At 44.4% G+C, this 27,405-nt stretch overlaps 1 protein-coding gene across 8 annotated transcripts in view; it reads left to right on the forward strand.

Moving 5' to 3' along the window:
- Window positions 1-27,405, forward strand: part of cacna1ab (calcium channel, voltage-dependent, P/Q type, alpha 1A subunit, b) — an 86,788-nt gene that overhangs the window by 44,826 nt on the left and 14,557 nt on the right. For 2 of the 8 annotated variants that reach the window (XM_029850437.1, XM_029850442.1), the window contains exons 14-45: window positions 233-345; window positions 472-584; window positions 721-852; window positions 931-1,003; window positions 1,787-1,907; window positions 2,071-2,138; window positions 2,359-2,465; window positions 3,078-3,231; window positions 4,245-4,855; window positions 4,951-5,243; window positions 5,342-5,474; window positions 5,566-5,695; window positions 5,835-5,894; window positions 6,235-6,341; window positions 10,315-10,414; window positions 10,647-10,807; window positions 11,114-11,251; window positions 11,347-11,548; window positions 11,630-11,794; window positions 11,867-11,977; window positions 12,307-12,390; window positions 15,345-15,461; window positions 15,544-15,609; window positions 15,770-15,867; window positions 15,945-16,095; window positions 16,181-16,308; window positions 16,816-16,912; window positions 22,734-22,839; window positions 23,071-23,178; window positions 24,697-24,800; window positions 26,041-26,162; window positions 26,245-26,380. In XM_029850437.1, the coding sequence (XP_029706297.1) occupies window positions 233-345; window positions 472-584; window positions 721-852; window positions 931-1,003; window positions 1,787-1,907; window positions 2,071-2,138; window positions 2,359-2,465; window positions 3,078-3,231; window positions 4,245-4,855; window positions 4,951-5,243; window positions 5,342-5,474; window positions 5,566-5,695; window positions 5,835-5,894; window positions 6,235-6,341; window positions 10,315-10,414; window positions 10,647-10,807; window positions 11,114-11,251; window positions 11,347-11,548; window positions 11,630-11,794; window positions 11,867-11,977; window positions 12,307-12,390; window positions 15,345-15,461; window positions 15,544-15,609; window positions 15,770-15,867; window positions 15,945-16,095; window positions 16,181-16,308; window positions 16,816-16,912; window positions 22,734-22,839; window positions 23,071-23,178; window positions 24,697-24,800; window positions 26,041-26,162; window positions 26,245-26,380 (4,409 nt within the window). Of the gene's footprint in view, window positions 1-232; window positions 346-471; window positions 585-720; window positions 853-930; window positions 1,004-1,786; window positions 1,908-2,070; window positions 2,139-2,358; window positions 2,466-3,077; window positions 3,232-4,244; window positions 4,856-4,950; window positions 5,244-5,341; window positions 5,475-5,565; window positions 5,696-5,834; window positions 5,895-6,234; window positions 6,342-6,936; window positions 6,940-8,967; window positions 8,980-10,314; window positions 10,415-10,646; window positions 10,808-11,113; window positions 11,252-11,346; window positions 11,549-11,629; window positions 11,795-11,866; window positions 11,978-12,306; window positions 12,391-15,344; window positions 15,462-15,543; window positions 15,610-15,769; window positions 15,868-15,944; window positions 16,096-16,180; window positions 16,309-16,815; window positions 16,913-18,943; window positions 19,041-22,733; window positions 22,840-23,070; window positions 23,179-24,696; window positions 24,801-26,040; window positions 26,163-26,244; window positions 26,381-27,405 lie in introns of all 8 variants that reach the window. The other 6 variants (XM_029850439.1, XM_029850441.1, XM_029850435.1 and 3 more) reach the window with 5 other exon arrangements.

A 27,405-nucleotide genomic window follows, 5' to 3' on the forward strand; every position in this document is an offset into this window, starting at 1 on the left:
ATTCATCACTTGACTGTCATACACATTCTCTTTTTCTCTTTCTTTTTTCCCCTCCACCCTACTCCATCCCATTCCTTACCTGACTTCTTTGTGTTTTCTTCTCTCCTCATCCTCTCTCTAATCCACTCTTTATCTCTCTCCATGATCTCACCTTCTTTCATCTTCACCATCCACTTTCTTCCACGTTCTTCCTCTCTTTATCCCCCACTCTTGTGGTCCTCCTGCCCTTCAGTCTATGCAGAGTTTATCTTCCTCGGCTTGTTCATGTCCGAGATGCTGATCAAGATGTATGGACTGGGCATCCAGCCCTACTTCCACTCCTCATTCAACTGTTTTGACTGTGTGGTGAGTACACACACACACACACACACACACACACACACACACACACACACACACACACACACACACACACAGAGTCAGTGAGGGATTTTCGAGACTGACATTGTGCTTGTGTCTGCATGCCTTCAGGTCATTCTGGGCAGTATCTTCGAGGTGGTGTGGGCCACCATCAAACCGGGAACGTCCTTTGGGATCAGCGTTTTACGAGCTCTGAGACTTCTCCGCATCTTCAAAGTCACCAAGTAAGTCTGTCACTAACACAGCATTTAAAACACTTGTTGGATTTGATGCTGCTAAATGAAGAAGCAAGCCAATAAAGTGGCCTATTTATAATTGTGATCATAACAACAAAGTGCTCTTTCTCCTCTTCCTCTCCAGGTACTGGGCTCCTCTAAGAAACCTGGTGGTTTCCCTCCTAAACTCCATGAAGTCTATCATCAGTTTACTCTTCCTCCTCTTCCTCTTCATCGTGGTATTTGCATTGTTGGGGATGCAGCTGTTTGGTGGACAGTCAGTATCAGACTTCATGTCTTCTTCCATATGTTGTGATCTTTGTAGTGCTTCACTTTCTCTTCTTTTTTTCCTCAGATTTAACTTTGAAGTTGGGACCCCTCCCACTAATTTCGACACTTTCGCCGCAGCAATCATGACAGTGTTTCAGGTGAGCTCCTTTTTACTGCCAACATGGATTTTTTGCAAAAAAAGTATTCATTTTCTTTCATTTATTGAAATGAAACTTAATTTCATGAAATTAAAAAATAACCTTGAGGTGGTTAAATATTTCACCCTCTTGGAACGCGATGTTTAGTGCCCTCGTGCACACTTGCGCACATGTTGAGAACTGAAGCTCTTTAAAAAAAAAATTAATTCTAATGACGCACAATGCTGTCATGTCTTCAACGCATAAGATGCAGCCGCTCGAAAGACCAACAGCTGAACAGTGGAGACATCTCTGTGACTCACATCGGTTTCTGTGTGAGTGTGTGTGTGTGTGTGTGTGTGTGTGTGTGTGTGTGTGTGTGTGTGTGTGTGTGTGTGTGTGTGTGAAGAGGGGAAGACCAGAATATGCATCTCACTAGTAAAGTGAGAACATGTTTAGGGCATCAGGACATTTTGTGTGGTGCTCAACAACTTCAGAGGTCTGCTTGAGGATTAAGCTTTAAGGTTGAGGTTGGAACAGAGGTTTGGGGTACAGTTGAGGTTAGTTGGGGTGGAAGGGAATCCTCACAAAGTTTGTATGTAACAGTGAAAAAGAGGAGACAAAAAAGACAAATGAGTCTTTAATTTATTATTAATTGTGTGTTCAAGCTGGTTGTGATGGTGCAGCTCCTGACTCCAAAGTCCAAACACATTGGTGACGATGTTAAAAAATAAAATTAATATGAGAGGGAGTCACTTGCGGTCTTCTGATTTTTAAATGTAACTTGTATGTGTTGGTCTTTAGATTCTGACGGGAGAAGACTGGAACATGGTGATGTATAATGGCATTGAGTCCCAAGGAGGAGTGAATGACAAAGGGATGATCTTCTCCATCTTCTTCATTGTCCTCACACTTTTTGGCAACTGTATCCTACAAAATTAGAATTACCATGAACACGCGTAAAATATGCTTTGGCTTAGTGAAAAATACACAGATGCATGTGTTTTCCCATGTCTTCATTTTCCTCCTCCCATCTCCTCATTGCCAGTCCATCAGAGTCTGTTAGGGTCTCTTTTACTCCACCACAGATACACTGCTCAACGTCTTCTTGGCCATCGCTGTTGACAATCTGGCCAATGCCCAGGAACTCACAAAGGTACACAGACAAACATTTATTGTAGTTTTCAGAAACTTTTGTGAGTATTTTTGTTTAAAAGCATCTGTAAGTCTACATTTTGTGCTTAAAATACCTGGACACCAGTTTGGCTCCCTTTGCCTGAGAACTGTCAGTCTTCCGATCGGAGTCTCAGTTTATGTGCCAGTATTTAAATTTTGATTTGGATTATGTGATTGATCATCCTCCTCTGGTTAAACAGGATGAGGAGGAACAGGAGGAGGCAGCCAATCAAAAGACAGCCCTACAGAAAGCAAAGGAAGTGGCTGAGGTCAGCCCTCTATCAGCAGCCAACCTATCCATTGCGGCGTAAGTGCAGTTACATTCAATTTTGTTATATATTGTTTTTTCCCCTTTTTTATTCTTGATACATTTTCACCAACTTGATACTCAAACCTGCCACCAGAGGGAGACTGAAAAGGCTACCGGTAATTTTGAAGCCATGGTTTATTTGGGCCCTGACAGAACTTGGTTACTGCCCCTCGGTTTTGTCTTTTCTATGTTTGACTGGCAGACGTTCTTGTTAATGTGGTTCACACTCAAACACCCACCATCCCACTGGTGCCGTTCTGTCCTCTAAAACACGATTTAGCGATTGTTCTGAGAGTGAAAGGAACACATTCGGGGCTTTGTGAAGTGAGGAGGAGCGAGAGGCGAACAGTCGGTAAAATCTGCTCTTGGCAGCAGAAATGCTGACAATAGGACACATCACGATGATATTCACAAAATCCCCGCTGCTCCTTTTGGAGTCATCACACTGTTCTGTCTATACTCTAGATAAGAAGACACTCTGTTCTCCTACAGAAAAGCTCTTCAGTTAAATGACTGACAGTTACAAACCACCAGAGCTAAAAGATGGTCATCATTACTGTTTGAATTTTCTTTCTTTTTACTTTAAACCTGCCGGTCAATCATCAACAGGAAGGAGCAACAGAAGAACCACATCAAGGGCAACAAGTCCGTGTGGGAGCAGAGAACCAGTGAGATCCGCCGACAAAACCTGATGACGAGCCGCGAGGCGCTCTACAACGAGCTCGAGCAAGATGACTGGAAGGTGGGAGAGGAAGGAGGGGAGGTGAGGACCATCCCTACATGATACACAAACATTTGCATATATATGCTCAGAATGTTTTGTGATCTGTTCCTTTTTTAACCCCTTTACTGGGACGTCATCAGGCTCCCTTTGACTGTATCATCTTTTCCAGTACAAGTTTGACTGAATGGGCAAATAGTTGTAGTTCCTAAATTGCTTCCTAAAAATATCAAAATAATAATCAAATCTTTGTCCAGCTCGTGTCCTCCTCGCCTGGATGGGACAGGTTTTCCAAGGACTTTTTAAAATGAATCTGGTCCACACAGCCATGTTCCCAACATGTCTCCTTGTCTTCATAACAACCGCAGAGATCCATAGGAAACACAGAGCTGCTGCAGGAGCCACTGTCACTCTATTCTGGGTCAAGCTGCACCTCACAGATGATGCTGGGGTGTAATGTCCCTTTAAGCCTCCATGCAGAAGTGATACTGCTGCATTAAGTGCTGCTATATGGGACAACTTGAAGCTGCGTGCCTAGCAGCCATGCATCATTTAATTGGGGCATGCTGGCAAATCCAGAGCTCTACCCAAAAAAGGCAGCAATCCAAAGTGGAGCAAGGCGATCAGGGGTCGCTTAGATATGTCTCGGAGATACAGCGGATTTAGTTGCCTTCGCGGTTCTGATAATATCCAGTTGATGTTGTCCATCTAGATTCAAAACTATTGGACTCTGGGCCGAGTCGCGTATGTCTGGAATACAGAGGAAGGGATTGCATTGGGGTGACTGCATCTTTTCAGATTTATTCTTTCTGAACTTTACATGCGTCTTCACCTGTTAAGGCTGACCCAGGTAGAAATACAGTTTGAATGCCCCATACAACAAATGAAATATAGATAAATAAAACCTAATTCAGTTGCATTGGGCAGGAAGGTTAGCAGCCACTTTTAAAATAAGAAATAAAATGGCAGAATTAAACTTTTATTTAACAGGAACACCAATTTCAGTAAAAATCCCCATAAAGTTACGTGATATTTTCGCCAATGCCTCAACCCAGGTTTCCTACCCACGGAAAGGACGCGGCAACATGAAGACCCACTTGGATCGGCCGTTAGTGGTAAACCCTCAGGACAACCGCAACAACAACACTAACAGAACACAACCGGGTGAGCTGCCTCTGGAGGAGGAGTACCGCCGCCAGGATGTGGACCACTACCAAAGAGCCGGGCACTCTCACCACCACCACCGCCACCATCACCACCACCATCACCATCATCAGAGAGCCAGTGGGGCAGACAATGCAGGGACCAGGCAGCCGGCAGAAACCCGCATACAGCATGGCATCAGCTGCACATCCCTGACCAATGTGGAGGGTCAACAGGCGCCAGAGAGGCACAGCCACAGGGGCCACTGCCACCGTCACAGGAACCGGGAGAGCAGAGAGGCCCGCAGCATTTCCCCGCACCATAGTGATGCCGCGGAGGGCACCAACGAGCCGAGGAGGGCAAGGCAGCACTGCAGGGCAGCCAAGGAAGGGGAGGAAGGCAGGAGACATAGGTCCAAGCGAACAGAAGGAGAGGGAGAGAAAGGCACGGAGGGGGAAGGAAGGAGAAGCAGACGGCATTGCCACAGCAGCCAGGAGAGGGGCAGAGGGCACCGAAGTAGAAAGTGAGTGAAGAAAGTTGTGATATAAAACATTTTCTCACTTGAATATGACACAACAGAAGATTTGATCTATTGTTTCTTTATCCTCATATGAACAGGGAGCACCACAGGGCCAACCTCTCCACAACTCGACCCATACAGCAGTACAACGAAGACCTGGACAACCTGCGCAACAACAGCAAGTTGGCCAGCGCCCAGGTGCACCCATACACGCTGCCTCCGGACCACCCTGACCATGTCAACAACCTGCTGAACTGCTGCGACACTGACACCCACACGCTGTTACACAGCATGGACAGCCTCATCCTGACCAGCATGGCCAAACCTGATTACACTGCCATCGACATGCCGCCGGTGTACCCCTACCCATCCACCAACGCCATCTTACAAGGTGGGTTTCAGTCACGTCTGGTCTGGTCCAATAGACACTGCAGATAATTGAACAAAATTTTATTGATATTAACATTTTTGCCTTTCACTATTTTCCAGTAAATAAAAATGCCAACACTGATCAGAAGAAGAGCGAAGAAAAGAAAGAAGAGGAAGATGAGGATGGTGATGAGAATGGCCCCAAACCCATGCCTCCGTACAGCTCCTGCTTTATTTTATCCACCACCAACCCGTCAGTATCTGCGTGAAAATCCCTGTCACTGGGAATGACGATGGAAGTGGATTTTAAACAATTTGTGTCAACATTTGTGTGTCTGCACCAGGTTCCGGAAGTGCTGTCACTACATCCTGACTCTGAAGTACTTTGAGTTCGGCATCCTATCTGTTATCGCCATGAGCAGCATCGCCCTCGCCGCCGAGGACCCAGTCTGGCCAGACTCACCACGGAATAATGTAAGACTGCCCAAACATAGACTGTAAATGCCTGCATGAATATAAAATGTATTCTTTTTCGCTCTCTCACTCACTGACTCTCTCTCTCACGTACCCACAAATGATGTGTGATTTAATGGTTTTCCTCTTTTTTCTGCAGGTGCTGCGTTATTTTGACTACATTTTCACAGGCGTCTTCACATTTGAAATGCTGATCAAGGTAAAAAAAAAAGTGTGTGTGTTTGTGTGTGTATTCGTGTCTGAGGTTGGTGTGTATCAGAAGCATAGTTAACTGAAGTTCATATTATTGCATGGCTCTTTTAAATGGGGAACTATTTTGTCAAATGAAAAAGGATTAAATAATGTATGAATCTATTTTTATTATTGATACATATTATGAGACTTGCAGGCATCTCCAAAAGCAGACGTGTTGGTGGTTCTACACTAACAACCTCCTGCTGTTTTAAGACCACTGCAACGCTACGTGGGTGGTTCTAATGTAAAAGCTGATGGCTATGGATGGTTCCTGTGATGTTCTAAGTGCACTCCATGTTTTTCAGATGGTGGTGCTGGGCTTGTTTCTCCATCAAGGCTCTTACTTCCGAGACTTGTGGAACATTCTGGACTTTATAGTGGTTAGTGGTGCTCTGGTGGCCTTCGCCTTCACGTAAGTGTCCCTGGGCCATCGCCTTCCTCATCTCCAGCACTCATGCAGACACACACACACCACCTGCAGAAAGACCCCTGTTGCCCACAGACACCAGGCAATGCTGATCCTTTATTCCTCTTTCTTCTTGCAGTATCTCTCACTCACATTTTTGTTCTGTCCTTCCATTTGCTTCGTGACTGTCCTCTTATTACTTCTTCAGGTCCTTTTATGCGTTTTCATCTCTGAATCAGCAGGTCTTTCTCTGTGTTCCATCCCTCAACACACTTGTGACATTTAATAACATGTTTTTCCTAATGTTCTTCCTGATCATCCCCATATGCAGCGCGACTACACTCTAAACAGTTGATGCTCTCCGGGTGTGTCTTGCCTTTTTAGCTCAAATACCAATGAGGAATCCCAAAATAGAGAACTTTTAGAGTGTAGTTGCACCAGCTTCACCCTCCTGTCACCGTGATGACACCTCATAATCACAGCCCTGACCTGACTCGATTAAACATTAAACCCTACATTCTGCCTCTCAACTTTTTCCCAATCTCTTTTGCTCTGCTTTTTTTCTGTCCCCTACTTGCTGACCTGATATTCCCACCAACAGGCCGTGAGTCTTCCCTTCCTCTTTTTCTTCATCTAAATCCCTGATTTTGATCCTCCAGCACTGAACTGCTGCTGTCAGGCCCTGCCCACACGTGTCCCCCCCAAGCCCCAGCATCCACTCCATCTAACTTTGACCTCACTGACCTCTACCCAACTTACTGACTTGTAACCGTCAACCCTTTCAACTCCACCCTCCACTCCACAGCCAATAAGCCCACCTGATTTCCTCTTCATCCCCCACTTTGTTCAACACTGAAGATCTCCTGTGGCAGTGTGGGCAGCTCACCATTAACCCTTTAAGTACACAGGCTGGCTGTCTTTCTCCATTCCCCTTTTAGACACACACACAAACACACACACACACACACACCCTTCTGCCCAGAGCTATGTGTCTGGAATGGCAGGTATTTGAAGCTCCTTCCTCTGCACGACTCAGGGAAGGGAGGAGAAGGTGTGGTGGGTGGAATGATTGGTTATATACTGAGGTGGAACATACTGTAGATACATATTCAGGAAATATGTATGGTAAATGCAACTGCAGGAACTGAATGTTTGTGTGAGAAGAAAAAAAACACAATCAGCCACTGGTCAAACCTTTGGATTCTGGGGGCGACTTTTGTCTTTCCTCAATAGCTTATAAGCTTAATTTAAACACCGAGATTTATGGTGCATTGTTTTGGAAAAAAAGTAAGAGTTTTCAAACTAAAGAGTTTGACCCTAAAAGAGAAACACCACCATCCTCCACTGTAGCACCCCCCCCCCAACCCCCAGGATCAGTGATGTGGTCGATCTGCTGCCCTTCCTCACCTAATATCCTGTCGCGACCATTTAGGATCCAGCCACATAGCCCAAGCCCCATCTTTGGCTCTTTTGCCTACAGTTCTCCATTGTCTGACATACTTCCTCCTCTGCTTCTTTGCTCCCACCAGCAATCCCCTCCAGTTGCCTAGCTACAGTAGTTTTCACTTTGGGGACAAAGGTTTCATACACAAACCAATCAAAATAACTTTGCTGCATGGTATTTTTGTTTCACAGCAGATCAGTCATGCGCCACTGGACAGGGGGAGGTTTAGCATGGTTAAAGTGGAATGTCTTTATGTTTTTGTGGGTTTTAAATGCATTCCACTTCTTACTTCCTCCATCTGTGAAATAAAAAGCTGAATGACACAGTGAGAGCTGCATGCTGTGGCATTACTTGACTATAATACATTTTTTTACCATTTGTGTGTACATATGCTGATGCACACAAAATCCTGGTTTCTTCTGTCACCTGTGTCGGTGGAGCGTGCCCATGTGCACTAACTAAGCCAGCCTTTACATTCCTCCCTGTGCTAATGTGCATGCAATAACGCTTTCTATAAGGTCCCTGTAGATTATGGCAAAGATAAGAAAGTCAACTTATGGTGCACAAACTGATCTTTCTGGCGTGATAAGAGTCAGTGTAGGGGGGACACTAGAGAGTTTCCTCCTCCAGCCATGATGCTAAATCTTCATAGAGCTGGTGTCACTGCTGGTGACTGTGTAGCAACAAAGAGCAGTGCCCATCTGATCTTTCAGATAATACAAACCTGTAATCAAATTTCCCTCTGCATTCAAGACATTTCAGGCAGCAGCAATGAAATTTAACCCTCAAACATTTTCTAAATGACCTCGGGACAATGTTCTGGATCGCCTCTGCCATGATCACTGCTGTGAGGACATGCTAATGTAATTGAATGCAGCATTTCTTAACCGAATGTGCTGAGTTATGTTTAAATATTGGATGTCAGTCTCTAGGGTTAAGAGCAGGTACAACCTTCTTGATGTCCTTCTTTCCTTGTCTGTATCTCATATGGATGTATATTTTCCTGTTTCTACCAAATCCCCTCTCCCTCCTGTCCATCTCTGTCTTCGTCTCTGTCTCTCTATCAATGTTTGTCTCTGTGCGTCTGTCTTTTTATGTGTTTTTTCCCCTCTCTCCTCCCTCCTCTGTCGATCTTTGTGTCCCTGTCACTGATTCTTGCTGTCTCAACCTTCGGTGAAAACTTCCCAGGAGCACTACTCGGTAAATTTCTTCCTCTGTCCTCTACTTTGTCCTCCCCCACTGGTTCAAATTGGCTTCTCACTCTTTCTTTCTTGTTATGATTATTCATGCTCATTCACGCTGGGTTGTCTTATTCTTAATAACCACAAACAAAAACCTCCGCACATCCTAAAATGTCAGCAGCTGGAATTTATTGAACTTAAAGGATGATGGGAACAAGTATTCAAAGCTCTACTTTGTTTTATTTATCAACGATGACATGCTGGACCCTGTTTATCATAGCTCAGCTCTCCTTCTGTTGACTTTATTTGCTGCAGAGGAGTTTTGAATTTCAATCTTTTATCAGTTGCTGCACTTCACGAAGGACAAATGTTATGATAATTCTTACAACCACATTTGGTCCTTGCACAAAGGTGATAAAATCAAGCGTACATCATCAGAATCAGAGAGCCTCTATCTGATAACGTGTGTGTGTGAGAGGGAGAGACAGAGAGAGAGAGAGAGAGTGACAGTGTGTGTGTGAGTGACATAAGCTTTACTCAGCTTTACTTTCAAGCTGAGACTTCACAACTTCATGACGAAGGCCACTTTATTATCAGTCTAACTCATGCAGACAACACACAAATATACAACCCCCCTCCCACACACACACACACACACGCACACACACGCATATGGACACGCACTCGGCTAGCTAGAGCATCCAGTCAGCACTGAATGGTTGTCTTGTGCCACTTCAGCAGTAAACGTGAGCCTCGATGGATGGCATGAAGTCGTTTCCTCACAGCTCTTTTGACTGCCGGTCCATCGTCCCTCATGTGACAGGACACCTCACATGTGTCCTGGGGTCTCATGTAGCCTCATGTTACATCCATGAAATTTTCTGAAACTTGTATTAAAGCAAACTTCAGTAGAGCTGCAGTTAGCTCACATTCATGTTGTTTCCTCCAAAGAAACCACCAGCGTGACACTGAAAAAGAAAGAAAGAGGTTTGGCTGGGCACTCTGCCAGGAGATGCCTGTTGATAAGTAAATGTCTGTCATGTGAAGGTGGAGGTGATAATAAATGTAGCTGATAATGCTCTTTGGTGTCCATGAAACCTAATGGTCAGTCAACTCACCAGGTTCCCTGCCATTGGCTTCATGTCTGATGTGCCCTCTTTTTTCTGCAGAAGAAGAGAATGTGATAGCTTTTATCCTCCACGATGATGTGGTGTACTTTTGGAAATAAGAACTGTGAAAGTGTTGCGTGACACTGTCATCATAAATCGCGATGGGCTTCATCATAGCTCACCTTTTATAATATGTGCTGCTCCTTCATCTCCTCCAATACTGCTGTTCTTTGGTTGAACTCTAGGGGGAGCAGCAAAGGCAAAGACATCAGCACCATCAAATCCCTCCGCGTGCTAAGGGTGCTGCGTCCGCTTAAGACCATCAAGCGACTTCCCAAACTAAAGGTATGTCTCTGAACTCTGTCAGAACTCAGCTTTTCCATCTCCTTTCCATCCAGTCTCCGTTAGTGCAGCACACTCGGGAGAACCTTTTTAAACATTCAACATTCACTATTAAACTTATTTATTATTTAATAACCTCAACAGTCAACTGTTTTAGCAACCCTTTTCCCATCACCAATTAATCAGCACATGCAGAAGTTTGAGGTTGTTTGAAATGTCTGCATATGTCTTACAGGCTGTGTTTGACTGTGTGGTCAATTCTCTGAAGAACGTGTTGAACATCTTGATCGTCTACATGCTCTTTATGTTCATCTTCGCCGTGGTGGCTGTACAGCTGTTCAAGGGCCGTTTTTTCTTTTGCACAGATGAATCAAAGGAGTTTGAGCGCGACTGCAGGTTGGCTTCAGTAACATTCAGCACAACACATAATGTCAATTCTCTGGTGCCCAAACAGTTCTTGTTAGAGCTGTTAGCTAAAGCTAACAGTTGTCGCAATTTCACACCTATTTGGTTAATTTTAAAATACCAAGCGGACAGATGATTTCTGGTGTGGTTATGCATTTTTATGTGGTTATGTGTTTTTTATTATGTGTTTGTTTGCACCTTTCCTTATTTCCCTCTCATTTCTTTATTATTCTTTTTTGTTGGTGATATTGACATTGTGCTTTCATTCTAAACCCATGTGTGTCCACGTCCCCTCAGGGGCGAGTACTTGGTGTATGAGAGAGATGAGGTTAAAGCTCGGAAGCGGGAGTGGAAGAAGTACGATTTCCACTACAACAACGTGGCTTGGGCCCTTCTCACCCTCTTCACTGTCTCCACTGGAGAGGGGTGGCCACAGTGAGTGAACAATGACTTCATTATCAGGACAAAACCTAATATGCCTCTAAAACATAAATGAACTCAGTCACTGAGACTGTGGCTTCCTCTCACAGGGTGCTAAAGCACTCAGTGGACTCCACTTATGAGAATCAGGGCCCCAGCCCGGGATACAGGATGGAAATGTCCATTTTTTACGTGGTGTACTTCGTTGTCTTCCCCTTCTTCTTCGTGAACATCTTTGTCGCTCTCATCATCATCACCTTCCAGGAACAGGGCGATAAAATGATGGAGGACTATAGCTTAGAGAAGAATGAGGTGAGGACAAAAGCAGAGTCCTCAGCAGAGTTCCTGAAGGGATGCGATTGACATAACAATAACTTTGCTTGACTCCGACAGAGAGCTTGTATAGATTTTGTCATTAACGCTCGACCTCTGACGCGCCACATGCCAAAGAATAAACTGAGTTTCCAGTATCGCATGTGGCAGTTTGTGGTGTCCCCGCCCTTCGAGTACAGCATCATGGCTCTGATTGCACTCAACACCATCGTACTGATGATGAAGGTACTTTCACGCTAGTAGCTCTTCACCACAAAACGTTTCCTGCGGAATAAACAATGTCTTCTCTGTCTCCAGTTTAATGATGCATCGCAAACATACAGTGACGTCCTGAAGTACCTCAACATCGTATTTACCACCTTCTTCTTCATGGAATCGATTCTCAAGATCATCGCTTTCGGCCCTCTGGTAAGACTGAGAGTGAGATCCACTAACATGCACAACTCTTCCTTTTCTAGGCTGACCCACTCTATATGCTTTATTTTGTCCACCCTATTATTCATTTATAAGCCAGGGTATTTCTGTAGACATATCTAGAGCATGTTCTTCTTGTCCCTAAAAACCCAGCATCAAGTTGTAAAGAAGCCTGTCTCCACACTAGAGCCTGTCTCCTGACAACAACTCTTGGCCAGAAAAGTGTCTCCTGCTGCCCCCAAAGCTGCAGCCTTTCAGGGATGCTGTTGGCTGCCATTTCTCCTCATGTCTGATGACTTCATTTACCTTGTTTTTCTCAACAGAATTACTTCAGAGATGCCTGGAATATTTTTGATTTTGTCTCTGTCCTCGGAAGCATCACTGATATTTTAGTGACAGAAGTTTGGGTAAGTACTGAAGATGGTTTTGAAAAATGGTTTTGGTGGGTGCAGCTTGCTGTAAAGTCTTGATGTCGCTCTCTCAATGAGCTATTTCTAATAAACTATGTCTCTGATGCTTTAGTGACAGTAACTTATCACCTTATGCAATAAATTGGCTTTACTTTAGTACGGTTAGGTTTAAAATCCCTCAAACTCATTGAAATCAACACAAAAAGATAAAGAAATGTGTTCAACTATGTTCACCTTCTGCATTGCCATTGTTGAAATTGTAACCCATATTATCAAACTTGACTGAAGATTTAACATGTGATATCATTTTAACCTTGCTCTGATCATGATTACAGTCTTTTCTAAACATATAGATACATTTCTCTTCATATAATTCACCAGCTGTTTCAGCCCCTCTCTCTTGTCTCCAAACTGTTTAGTGTGATCTTTCCCGTGTGATCCGAGCCCGCCGTCTCGGGCTCGTTCATTCAACTGACATGATTAGCAAAAGTGGTTGTAATTACTGCAAAGTAACTCTGCTTCCAGATGGTTGAAGAATCCCTCTGGCCAGGTTAGCCATGCTAATGCTAATTGACAGCAGCACAGTTGTCAACTGGAATTGAATCACTTCAAACATCAGATTGATTTTCTGTCCGTGAACAGTGACCTTTTGACCTTTTGCACAAGCAAAGTCATCAGGCGACGTTTGATGTTGATGCGGACATTTTTTTATGGCAACTTAATCAGTTACCATAAAAGACTGGTTAGACTGGTTTTAACCACTTTGCATCAGAGGGGCTGAAAATGTCACTGTGTTGTTAAAATTGTCTTTCAGCACTTTTATGACACCCATAATGATTTCATCTTCCTCTTCTATCTCTTTACATGCTTTCTTTAACCCTCTCTACTTTAATGATGCCCCATCCTCCACTTCTTCTGACAAAATTCCATCCAATCAAAATGCACTATGAAAATCCTCCATCGTGTTCTCCATCCATGCTGCGCCATGACATGTGGTGGTGCTGTGATGATGATGATGATGATGATGATGACTATGATGGTGTGCATTTCATGCCATGCTGCGGCCCAATAAAACACATGACCAACACTATGCCTCCCTTAAAAAAAAAATGCTCCTCACCCACTCACAATTTGCTGCAACTTTAAAAAAAAAAATCCTCCTCATTCATCTTTCTACATCTTCGCTCATGTAGAATCTGGTTGGTTTGTAATTTATCTCAAAGTTTTCTGCTGCATCCTCATTGGCCATGCATACCCCAGACTCCCTCCCTACCCGTCACCTCCTCCCCCACCATCAGTCACCCACAGGTCCAGTGCATGCGCTTCATGTATGACGACCTTGGAATAACGCAACACGTTAGTCATGTTGTAGGAATGGTAAAAGTATTTCCAGGTGTTTCTAAACCTCATAAGGTTTACTTTATTATTTAACTTGTTTAAATGAACTCTTGATAGCATTGGACTGGATGTTGACACTGCAAAAGTCTGTGCAAAAAGAAATTTCACCTTACAACGAGTACTAAAAATGTTCTTTTCAGATATTTATTTATAAGGGTGTTGATATATTCTGATGATCATAGTTACATTCGTGCTCATTTTCTTATTCAGTCTGAAGGTAAATTCAGAAAAACAACATTAAAATGGAAAAGTGCAGCTCACTGAGTGAATGTGAGAGTCGGCCAGTCTGCATGTGGGCCGGTGCTGTTTTAAAAAAGAATGTTGCCATGTCTGAGGTTGCCTGTAAGTTCCCTCCTCCACCTCACCCCCCCCCCCCCCCCCCCCCCCCCCCCCCATGCTTCTCTTCCTGCCTACCTGTCAATCACATGATACAGTACAGCTGTTGTGCATTATTTTATTTATTAATTTATTTTAAAAACAGCCAGCAAGAGTTATTTGAAGGTCAGAGTGATTCACTCTGAGGCTGTTTTCACACTTGGCTGAGATGCTTCAGTTCTGCACCCATATGAGGTTTATCAGGATTGTGATGTTCACAAAATGAGTCTAGACCATAAATAACCCAGTGAGTGAGTGACTGTTCAAATCATGTGGCATCCTGATGAGAAGCATTAACAACTAATGTTGTTAATGCAGGAACACGAGAAAATAATAATGAAATTATGTGTGAAAACAGTGTTATTCGATCCAGAAATATATACAAATAATGTATATGAAACAATGTAAATACAAACTCTTAAACAGACAGATTGTGTGAAATCGTGTGTTCAAGCGCAACAGTGGGACAGTCACAACATCAAAACAGGTGCAGTATTGATTAGTATTGATCACTGCAAAAACCTCCTACTGGTGGCAGAGATCACAAGATCATCTTCAGGGTGAGTTCACAGCAGCACTGAAAAAGAGCTGAAGATGTGCATCTCCAAAATCTTAATTTGACCAGATAAATGGAGACATCCCAGTCCACAGAGGGGATTTTCCCTAACAGATGTCCCCTGGTAACTCCTGGGAAGATTTTGGGGCTGCTTAATCAGGGTCTGCAGGACTGTTTGCAGGACTGGCATCAAGGCTAAGTCTCCACCAGACTGCTGCACTGTGTTGACAGCATCAGTATTATTCATGCGGCTGTCAGTGGTTTGAGTGCTGTGGCTGTGTGTGGTTGACAGGCGGCGTTCCATCCCATGTGGCTTGCCTGCCCCTCAGAAATCAGTGCATTTGGTTAAGAAAGAAAAAAACACCCTGGCGTATCAGATTGGATGACGACCTTTAGGCTCTGGATTTTGATTTTCTTTTTCTGCTCTTCCTCCTCCTTTGGTCTCTTCTTGCTCTTCTCCTCCTTCTGTCTCATTTCAAGTTGATTGCAGTTGTTTTGTTGGGTTTGACCGTCCTTGTGCTCCCTCTCCTCCGCTCTTTGTTTTGCCATATGGTTCAGTGGAGGCTTTGCAGCCTGCTCCCTCAGTCGGCCAGGCTGACTCTCTTCTCCCTCTGTGCTGTAGAATAATTTCATCAACTTGAGCTTTCTGAGGCTCTTCAGAGCAGCTCGTCTTCTCAAGCTGCTGAGACAGGGAGAGACCATCCGCATCCTGTTATGGACTTTCGTCCAATCCTTCAAGGTATGAAGCTTAAAAAAATTCTGTGCACATACAGTACAGTAGCTCTCCCAGTTACATCTCCTCTCCTCACCCTGTGTTGTAGGCGCTGCCATACGTGTGCCTACTCATCGCTATGCTCTTCTTTATCTACGCCATCATTGGCATGCAGGTAAGGCCTGCATGAATGTTCTAAAAAGGAACTGGAAATGGAATATCACAGGTTTGTACATTATCTGTCCCACTGTGTGTGTGTGTGTGTGTGTGTGTGTGTGTGTGTGTGTGTGTGTGTGTGTATGTATGTGTGTGTGTGTGTGTGTGTGTGTGTGTAGTTGTTTGGGAATCTGGCACTAGACGAAGACCGAGAGTGTGCCATTAATGAGCACAACAACTTCAGGACCTTCTTTATGGCCTTGATGCTTCTCTTCAGGTACATCTTCTTACGTTGACATAAAGCAGCCTGCCGTCCCTTCGTGTTGCGCTCACTTCCTCTTTCTACTCATGCAGGAGTGCTACGGGTGAAGCATGGCATGAAATCATGTTGGCCTGTCTGGGAGGGAAGGAGTGCGACCCAGCCTCTGGGAACACAGGAAATGAGTGTGGCAGCACTTTTGCCTACACCTACTTTGTCTCCTTCATCTTCCTCTGCTCCTTCCTGGTAAGATGGCAAAACACAGATTTTAAATTCCTTCATGTTTCGGTCGTGGGGAGATGTTAAAGCCTCATCATTATCTTCGGTCCAGATGTTGAATCTCTTTGTGGCTGTCATCATGGACAATTTTGAGTACCTGACCAGAGACTCTTCAATTCTTGGGCCGCATCACCTGGACGAGTACGTAAGAATATGGGCCGAGTACGACCCTGCAGCCTGGTGAGTCCCTCTTTCTCTTTCTCTTTCTCTTTCTCTTTCTCTTTCTCTTTCTCTTTCTCTTTCTCTTTCGCTTTCTCTTTCTCTTTCTCTTTCTCTCTCTCTATCCTCTCTTTTTCTCACACACATATACACACACACACACACACACACACACTTAAAGACAGCTGAATGTAAAGGTGCTCTTAACCTTTGACTTTCTCCCCTCGGACACTGGCGTGTCCGTCTCCATAAGGGACAGAAACGATGTCACGGCTGAAGAATGTTGTCCAGCTTTACTTTGTATTGTGCACAGCACAGATGAATGTAACCCTCTCCTCACCCTCTTCTCCTCTGTTAATGTGTGAGAGCATGCAGGAGACTCTCACGCTTTGATTCATCAGTGTAAATAAATGCTCTTTTCCTCTCTCTCCTTATCATCTCTCTTCTTTTCTTTATCTCTGTATCCCCTCTCTCCGTATTCTGTGTGTTCCTTTAACCTGACTTCCCTTCCTTGTATCTTTCTTGCAGCGGGCGCATACATTATAAGGATATGTACAGTTTATTGCGAGTTATCTCCCCTCCTCTGGGCCTTGGCAAGAAATGCCCACATAGGGTGGCCTGCAAGGTTTGGACCAAACCCCTAAAGCACAAACTTAAATGCAACCTGCTCGCCTTTAGGAGACTGGAATGAATGTTGCTCTTTTTCACTCAAAAAGTCAACTTGAAACTTGTTATTATTTGATTGGACTGCTTTTGTTGAGTTTGCATTATTCAGTTGTTTCAGTCTCATTTCATTATTATTTCATTTGAGTCTGTGGTGGGGGGGGGGGTGTTCTATATGCATTCAGACATGACGATATGAATGTTTGGGACAATGCAGAAATGTACACACACCCATATACTCGCACTCGCACTGGTAGTGGTGTGTGAAGCATGAATGGTGCACTGCACTTGCTGTTGTCTTCTGACTTAACGCTGGATAAATAACAGAATTCACCTTTAGTATGAGCACCTGAGTCCAGGCTGCAGTCAGCCGTCTTGTTTTCTTTCTGCTTCCTGTTTGCCTGAGCAAAAAGAGCTTGAGTTGAGGCTTTGGCCGGTGAGATAGGGTCATCTTAGCATGGAGGCATACACAGAGACAGCTTGGTCTGAGCAGCGCCACCTTCGGTTCAGCCGGTGCTTCCTGACTGGGACATGGAGACTCGATGCTCTGCAGGATGACTTTTACAGCTGATATGAAGCTGAACCCAAACTGCTGATTATTGAGTCTCCATTTCACATGCTTGTAATAGAAAGCACTAATGATGCCAGTTTCCACTGTTAAAGTCATCAGTTGTGGATATTTGGTGTTAGTTTTGAATCAGATTTAATTGAACCTACCCGTAATAAACATGGTGGCTTTAAATAATCCAGACAACAACGCAATTCAGCCTTTTCTAAGTTCTTCATAACGCCTACTGGCATCCAAAATTTGCACTAGGTTCTACATTTTTAAACCATTATACATCCTGATTTTATATCCAGATGGTTTGATTGAGATTTGCAACAGGCTTTATGGTGAAGTCTGACCTTTCCAACACTGCTCCATGTATGGCTCTAGTGCGTGGGTAAAGAAGGAAAAGGGCAAGGCACGCGGGTGTGGGTGTGTGTGGTTTGGGACAGGGACTCAGGAAACATCAAAAGGTCTTGTGTCCACCTGGTTCTTCCTAAAAACTTCCAATCTGCAGATGCTCATGGGAAGAATAGTATGTCAAATGCATAGAGTTTTGTTTCAGGATGTCTCTGGTAACTTTGGCCATCTCTGAAACTCTGAAATGGAAACAGGGGAAGTGAAATGACAGTCTGGGTCGATGTGAGCACATTCTCACTCCAAACTCCGCAAGTATAGAAGTTCAATCATGGTCCTTTGGCTTCAGACATCACTGAAGTACCTCGTATCCCAATGGAAAGCTTCTACAAATTTCACATTATCCAACAGGGGAAAATAAGGGAAAGGTCCCACGTAAGCTGAGATTGAGAACTAGCGAGCTGGAGTTGGAGGTTGTCCCAGGAGCACATGCCAGCCTGGCAGTGAGTAGAGGTTCCTGGTGGACACTGACTGCCTTGAATGATCATCATGACCTTTGCAGCGGTGCTTTTCTTTGCCTGTTGGAAGCCTCGCTGCCAGTTCTATCCGAGCGGCAAAAGAGGGCAAAGAACAGAAAACAAGCCCGAATCCCCTTTTCACCTCGAATAGAATGGTTTCTCAACAACTAACTAAACTAAACTGAACTAAATATCACCTCTTTCTCCTGCTCCTCCACTCCTCTACCCTCCTTTTACTCGATAGAACCCACAGAACCTTGTGTTCATCCCTCTCTGACTCTGAATCCTTCTCTCTCTCCTCCTCTCGCCACAGTGACCACATGTCCACAGTGATCGAAAAAAAAATAATAACCTTTGTCTATTTGTTTCCTCCCTCTTCCTCTCCTTTGTTGGTTTTTGTCTTTTTTTGTTCTCCTCACGTATCCTCCTCCAAACACAACTTTGGTTGTCCTCCCTCCCACCCCTCCCTCATTTATTTCTTCCGTTTTCACGTCGTCCGTCTCCGTTTGTTCTGTCTGTGTGTGTGTGTGTTTGAATTGTCCGTGCGTCTGTGTGTTTGTGGCCACCCCAGCGGCCGGATCAGTTACACAGACATGTATCAGATGCTAAGACACATGTGTCCGCCGCTAGGCCTCGGGAAGAGGTGTCCCGCCCGGGTCGCCTATAAGGTAGACTCGTACCCCACCTTACCTCCCTCCACCCCCTCAACCACCATCCCACCTCCTCCCCTCCCCCTTCATACCTCTCCTACCTCTACTCTGCGCATCTTGAAACCTCCCCATCACTGGGGAGAACTTCCGCTCTCCTTTCATGACATTTCACTTTTCTCCTCCTCCCTCCTCCCAGCGGTGTTCTCCTCATTGTCTGTCAGTGGTGGTTGTGGTGGTGGTGGTGAGCGCTGTCCTCTCTTCTCTCTCTCCGACCGCGGGGATGGAGGGATGGGCATTTGTCGTGCAGTGAAGTGAAGTGATAGTGGACTTCTAGTCAGTCCTATTTTTTATTTTCCTCCCAGTCAGGCCGCAGGAGCAAGGGAACAGAGGAAGCCTTGCTAGTCCTTCTGCAACCTGCACGGACGCATACAACACCCACTTACCCACAATCCACCACAACAAGAAATAAGATCCCTTCAGCATTTTGACAGAGACGTGCACCTTTTACTAAACACAAGCTTGTTTATTGTGGATTCCCCAGATTTTTAAAGGCCTCACATTTGACTTTCTGTGAAGTGAGACCTTTGCTGTCGTGATTCTGTCAAGTACAGGAACTGAAGTAATTCAGTGTCCAGGATCTGAGGCAAACAAATCACATTTTTTATTTTTCTGAAGGAAGGCTTAGAGTTAGAAAATCCGCAAAAAAATGTAGCAGGGAGCAGCATTTAAACCCATAAAATTCTACCTTCAGGGTGACATTTACATGGCGCTGACTACAATGCTTACGATGCAGGTACAGAAGGACCGGCAGGGGTCCCTGCCTTCAGTCCTCTGCGTCTCTTATCCCTGTGGATGACACTAGCACACACCAACATGCTGACATTGTTAAACATATTATGCTTTACTGAATATGGTGAAAACGCAGCATTTTTGCCCCTTTTGGAGAGTTTTTCCCCCTGTTTCCTGGTTTTGATTAGATTTTAATGCTACTCTTTGTGCCACAGACCACCATAAAGGTTCATATCAGAATCTCTGTCTCATTGTTCTCTTGATGTCTCATCCCCACTGAAAACTCTGTCCTCTTCATCACTGTGTCTTTCTTATTGACGTCATGGATCTCTAAATATATCTTTAAAATGATCTCTTGCAAAATGATGCGAAATAATATTTATAGTAATTGTCTTTAATTTTGTACTGTAGGTCAGTGTGCAACAATAATACAGGTTACCTTATCTAGTCCAGCACAATGGAAACTAATTGTGTTAAAATATTTACCAGTTAAACTTTCAACGCAGACCAAGAAATAAGTGAAAACAAAACAAGCAAAAATCTTTTTTTTTTAATCTAACAGACTTGCACAACCAAAAAGCACATGTAAAGCTAAATTGGTGCGTGTACCACCTTGGACGGTGGATTCTCACCACCACTTCTCCAAACTATGAAGGTTCTTATCACCCCCAAGAACCTTTTTCCCCTCCACCCACACCTCCTCCCATGTCTCTATTACCTCTACATCCACTTGTCTTTCTACCATCTGAGTCCATCATCACCTGTTAGTCCATCTACTCTTACTCTGTATCAGCTCTGGTCTTTTTTTTCTCCTAATTTCTCTTCAGAAATTAAACATTTAATGGCACTTCTGCAGCCCCCAGCTCACACCTTAACCTTCAGTTCACATGTTCAGGGATAGAATCTTTCCTCCACAAATCTGAAAATCCTGTTTCTTTTGTCTGAATAGAGCAGGAAAAGTTAGAGGCCCTTAAAGGTTTTGAGGATCTCTTCTTTAACAGACAGTTGACCTTCATGCTACCAGGAAAAGTAGCTGCTTTGCATTGTGATCAAGTTAAATTGACCTCTCCGATGTCAGTCTTGTTTTTAGTCTTCGTCTTTATCTTTTGTCTCAATCTGTAACATCCAGCCCCTCTTACTTTTCTTTCCATCTCTACAATACATAGATCCTCTCTCTCTATCTCTCTCTCTCTCTCTGTCTTAATACTTTTTCTTCTATCCATGTTTTTCACACTCCTCCTCTCCATTCTTGTCCTCCCTTTGTATTTGTAACCACTTCTTCTAACCAAATCTAGTTTAACTTGACTAAGTACCGTCCCCACCATCTGTCCCCTTTGACAGTCTTTCCCCTCTTTCCCCTTTACGAGCACGAATATAAAGTCTGGTTGGTCCAAAACAAAGTCAGGACATCAGTCATCTCTTTTTGACCTTATTTATAATTTCTTTTTATTTCTTCTTTCAGGGAGTCCCACAAGTCTAATCCTCTCTAACTCACACTCGACAACCCCTTAAGACACGGCACCCGTTCGGCATCGAGAGAAATCTTGACTCCATACAAAAATAGTACAAGTGCTGTCTGATTTGGCTTCAATGCAGTCAACCATTACTGAGAAATGTAAAAGAACGTGAAATTAGGCTGTCTGATATCTGGTCCATTCCAGTCGATTTGATGATACTCTCTTTGTGCGGCTGCTTGTCTTGTGGATTTGGGTTTTGGGGGAAGGTGGGAAAATAAAGGGCTTGGAGGGTGGGAGGATTTTGGAAACAAATAATGGGAACCAAGTCGAGGCCTGTTGCATGTTCAGTGTATCTGGGTTTGTGGGGTTTTTCTTGGGGTTGTTATGTGGTGTTGCATGCAATTACACTATGTTGCATGGTTACAGGCAACACTAAGCCTGCCTGCTGCCTGTGGAGCGCTGTCCTTGTTAGATGATGCCCTTTGCCTGTGGCACACATGGCTTCAGGCATGTCCAACACTCAGGAACACAAGCACGTGCATGCACACACCTCAACCGTCACTGTACTGCTGTGCTTGCTTTCGTTAGTGCCCAACGCTCATGTTCTGAGGTAAACCCAATGGAGGCCAACTGAATGGGATGGGACCGGCAGGCGGGTCTGCTGGTTTTGTTCTGCCCGCTGGCTTTTCCATTGCTTTGACCTGGTTTACACACGTGTAGACAGGGAACCTCCTTACAGGTAGGGGGAGCTCTATAGCCTATAGCTCTACTATAGAGGCCTGACAACAACAGCAATCTCCTGAAAGTTTGCTTAATTTCTCCATCGATACTGTGAGTGTTCACAAACTCCTTTGTCTTCAGGGGACTCCAATTAAGGGCACTTAATTGGCGTCTGCAAATACTTGTGTGTAAATGGGCAGGGAGGGATGTTGGGGTTGGGGGGGGTTGTAGGGTCGGTGTATGTGTACTGTTTATATACATCTATGTGTGATGTGTAAATGCCCTAATGCATTCACACATTTAGGGAACATGGGCACAGGTTGGGTCGGAAGCTACTCTGGCTCCGAGTGTTCTTCCTTGTTGTTCACAGTTGCTTAGCAGTAGATGGCCCCTCATTGGATAACTGTGCAGTCTTGTAGAGTATCTTTGGAAAAGCAGGAGATGCAGTTACATATACACATATATTTGCTCTGTGCTTAAGTAAATACTATCGCATCGTTTTAAGAGCCCAAATCCAAGAGGATGTATTACCTCACCTTGAAATGTACTGATTCAGATGATTAAATCAGATACGCTTTGAAACAGACACACTTTGGCTCATCCTGATATGGCTGTTGTCTATGGAGCTCTCTCAACCCTGGCCCCATCACCTTCCCCTGCCCACCCCCCTCCTGGAGATTCAGGAACGGCACGCCTGTTCAAGAAAAGCCTTTCTCACGCTCTCATCCTGACTGGCTCTCCACAGAGGCTGCTCCGTATGGACCTGCCGGTTGCTGATGACAACACGGTGCACTTTAACTCGACCCTCATGGCTCTGATCAGGACAGCTCTTGACATAAAGATTGCCAAGGGTAAGGCTGGTTTCCCCTTCTGTTCATCTCATGTACTCTAGAATCAAACATTTTTGTAACTGTTGATGAAGAAGATCCAAAGATTCTGACTCCTTTTTGTTTTTGGTGGAGGTGAACAGGTTGGTATTTTAAATGTATTTCTCTTTGACCTGCATTCACTCTTTACTTCGTATGTTTATGGCTGCACGGTGTTTGTATATGTATGAACGTCGGGTGGTGCGGGCTACTCAGGCGGTGCAGACAAACACCAGATGGATGCAGAGTTGAGGAAGGAGATGATGGCCATTTGGCCCAATCTATCGCAGAAGTCCCTGGACCAGCTGGTGACTCCACACAAGGGTAAGCTGCAGTAATCGGGAGCACAGTGGTGTGCGTGTGTCCAGTCATTTCACCAAGAGGACAGCTTCCCCCAGCCAGTGTCACTGCTTTGCATCTCCTGATCAGGACACAAGAGCAGAAACACGCACAGTTTAGCCAGATGCCCTCAGAGCACATGCAGACATTAAGTCTAATGGCAAACTTTCCCAAGTTGTGCAAAGATAATGCTATTTTATGTTTGCTAAAGACCTGCTGCTGCTGCCTTGAGTGTAACATCTAACTCATTGTACCTTCAGTTTTACAGATAAATAACTCCTCCCTGTAGAGACACAGATAGTTGCAGATAAAGCTAACCTGGTCGAGTGTGGACTCCACTTACTCTGCTATTCTTTAAAGCTATTGTCACAGCTTACACAGCAACCGTGCACTGTCTACATTTCCCCTCACAGGACATAGAAGAACACACAACCCAGTCAGCCTGTCCTGGTATCAGGGGGTGCCTGCTATAGAATAACTTCTATAGAAGTCTTTTCACTACAGAAAGATTCCAATAGCAAATATCAGTTTCAGGGAGATTATTTAGATTAAAAAAGTCTAGACTGATGATGCATGTTTTGTAAATAAATGGATGTCCTCTGATAAAGTATGCACCATAGAGCTCTCTTATCATGTATTATTGTCCAGTTTATTAATATTTAGCTGTACTGTATGTGGTCACATCGTATTAGATTGTTCTTATTTTGGATGAGCTTAATGATGTGGACACTCTGGTAGGGACAACACTTCATTTATTTAATGGTTAACAAAAGTGCAGACTTTTTTCTCCCCTGAAGCTTTGAGGATAAATCCAGATTTTTAACAAACATCTGATCTCCTGGTTTCTACCAATCATTTGATGGCGGTGCCCATGTTCTTAGTGAGGTGACTTCCTGTTTTCCAGCCTGTTGAGTGGAATAAAGCAAAGCTTTGAAACATTTACTTGACAATAACGAGTGTTGAGATCTGACTGTGAAAAGACTATTGCCTTTGTTGTGTTAGTAACTGTCCAGTGTTGTGATGTTGTACTGTATATCGGTATATTGGACACCAGTGATTGAGACACAGCTCTGGCATCCATTCCTTTGACAGTATATGAAGGTCATATACTGTCTGAAAAGAATGAATGCCTGACAGTATATGAAGGTCATACATGCATGTGTTTATGTGTTTATTCTGAATGTTTTATTGTACAGTCACTTTGTTGCACTTCAACAAGGACGAGCGCCATCCAACTCTCCAAATAAACCAGTCTGAACGTGTCTGTTACGAACTATATACTTACTCAATAGTCTCTGTCCACCTGATGGACGCATGAAGCCACAAATTAATTTCATGGAGTTTAAATTTCTCCTTTGACAACCGTCCCAATCGCTGGTGTGTTCTGCATGGTGTTGTGAATATTTTGGTGTCCCATCCATATTTTGGTGCCCCCTTCCCCCACGGCTCAGGGTCCCATACCACTCGGGTCTAATCTTGCAGGGTAACTTGTCATTTTCTCAGCAGCCACAGACTTGACAGTCGGCAAAATCTACGCCGCCATGATGATCATGGAATACTACCGGCAGAGCAAGTCGAAAAAGCTGCAGGCCATGCGGGAAGAACAGGTAGAAGTTCCCCTGATGTTAAGTTTAACCCTCTTCCTGCACCTCCTTCTTTCAAACTGCCCTTTTCATTGACCTTGACTATGGTGACAATGATCTCAGGTTGGTTTAAAGTTGGATGTCATGTTGTTAACCTTCCGAATGATGACAGTGATGATACCACATGGCCTTATATATTCCGTTCCCTGTCTGTTCCCTCTTTCCCTTCTGTTGGTGAATTCCTCTGAGATGCACTCGCTCCCCTGTCGCTGTATTTACACCCCACATTGTGCATGTGAGGAAACATCTCTCGACTCATGGACTGTTTGTTTATGGCATTCAAATATTTCCCGCCCTTCAACTTCATATGCCAGGCTCCATGCATGGAGTTCATCATGATTAAAACAGCGATCACATGATCTTCTTATCTATGTTTCACTTAGACTGTGTGACCTTTTGTCTTCCATGTTTCCTTCTGGTCCATTTATCCCTCCAGGATTAACCCTGAGGTTTCATTTTGGTAGTTCACTCATTAATCTGTATTTAAGTGAAGCTTCATCAACATGACAAAGAGTGTTTTCACCATAACTCATCTGCTGTGAGGATTTAGTCATTAAGTTTCTCAGAAAACATCACTGAAAATGTGTAAAAATAGTCTGGCCACACAATACTGCCCCCTTCACGGGTCACTCCAGGACCTCCTAGGTTCCTACCGAAATAGAAATTTCGGTTAAAGGGACAATAAGACCTTTACCATACATGACAGTTGTGACGTTTTGACCCAAATATAGGGGTCATAACAGAAGTCACACGAGCCTTCCGACATAATACTGGTTTCCTTTAAGCTCTCTAGAGTTTTGCTGAGGTCACCCACCCAGTTCATAATGTCTGTGTGTCAGATTGAGCCAAATATTGTGACATATCGATGGTGAAAAATACTTATTTTTGAATTTGTGTTTCCTAAAGATGGTGCTCAGTTCTGAGGCGATGTAAAAATAGTCATTGTGCTAAATTTGAGATCTGCATTTTTAGTTGTCATAAATGACTACTGACGCAAGTCTGCTGCTGAACAGCTGTTCAGTATGTTCAGATCTCAAATTCTTAGGCTATCAAGGAGTTTTACCTTGGAGACCGGCCGCCATGTGCTTGCTGATGGCGCCCCTGTGTGGGAGCATGCTGCGAGTGCATCCTGTGTTTGTGTCTTGTGACCGCCCCTGAGTGTGCCTGATACCAGCCTGCAGGCCATGTCATGTATCTCACACAGAACCGAACGCCATTAATGTTTCAGCGCATGGAGCCGCCCCCTGAGGGAGGGGGCACTGAAGGCCAGGCAGGTCAAGGCCTGAACGGCCTCCCTAACACCCAGCCAGACAACCTCAACAACATGTGAGTGGTTGAGCTTAGGTGACAGCAAAGCGTAAAGTTTTCATTTTGCACAACTGATCTGTGAACTGTGTGCGGGGGCCAGACCTCCTGAGGGTGGAATGTCTGAGAGCCAGTCGTGGGTAACGGCCAAAGCCCAGGAAATGTTCCAGAAGACGGGCAACTGGAGCCCAGACAGACCCTACACCGATGATCTCCATGACAACTGTCACAACCCACAGGTAGGAACACGCGCCCATGCACAGCCATGCTTCCGCCCCCACCGGCGGTTACGTTGTCAGTCAAACGCTGGTGAGTCAGCATCATTCAGCATTTGTGCTGCCGTAGCCATGAATATGCTGATAATAACATTTATAGATGCTAAAACAGAGCTCTGTTCATCAGAGTTATAGGTCATGCTTTGAATCCGAAATTTCTGACATTTGCCTTTTAAGTTTACGTTTATGAGATCTGAATCGCTGGCATCTCTGGATGCTCCCGTCTGTCTTTGACCTCATCTTGCTCAAAGGTCACGTGTGGCTGTTCTCCGGGGGTGCTCTCTGTTGGCCGGAGCTGGTGAACATGTTGTGTGACGTCCACCTCCCCACTGCAGCTTCCCTCATCTGTGTCAGTGTCATCTCTCCTCAGCCTCATCACTATTGTCCTGAATCCTGGTTCATCATCCTCCAAACACCAACAACCCCAAACAGGAGCCCAGAACACACACCAGCCCCTTCCACATGTGTCACGTTGACACATCACGTCATGCATCCTTTGCGTTTCATGTGGCAGTTTTGTGTCTTTGATATGGGGTAGTTGATTGGTTTCAGCCTGACCGTCTCCTGCAGCCACTCATGAGTGAGGTGCTTCCTTCATGAAAAGGACCTGGTCCTATCTCAGGCTTAAAATGTCTATGTTACATACATTACAGGGACGTCAGAGTAGGTCAGCCTTGCTTTTTGGTTTGTTTCCAGCACCACAACCTCGTCTCCTGTCATTCATCCTGCAGTGTCTGACGTCTTTCTCCCTTTTTGCTTAACGACAAACTGAAAGCTGGAAACGCATCATAATAGCACCTTTTGTTACTTGAGATTACATTTACTAGTTGTGAGATTACCAGCTACCCTTGGCTGTAAAAGTTGTAAAGCACTTTTTTACACGGCGAACATTAGAACAATTTGCATAACTGAATACACAAGTTTCCCATTTCACCCCACTTCCACTCTGTTGGGGTTTAGGGTTGTGTCTGGCTTTGTCCTGCAGGGGG

The sequence above is a fragment of the Takifugu rubripes genome, chromosome 17 (assembly GCF_901000725.2).
Source record: "Takifugu rubripes chromosome 17, fTakRub1.2, whole genome shotgun sequence".
Classification (NCBI taxonomy): Eukaryota; Metazoa; Chordata; class Actinopteri; order Tetraodontiformes; family Tetraodontidae; genus Takifugu; species Takifugu rubripes.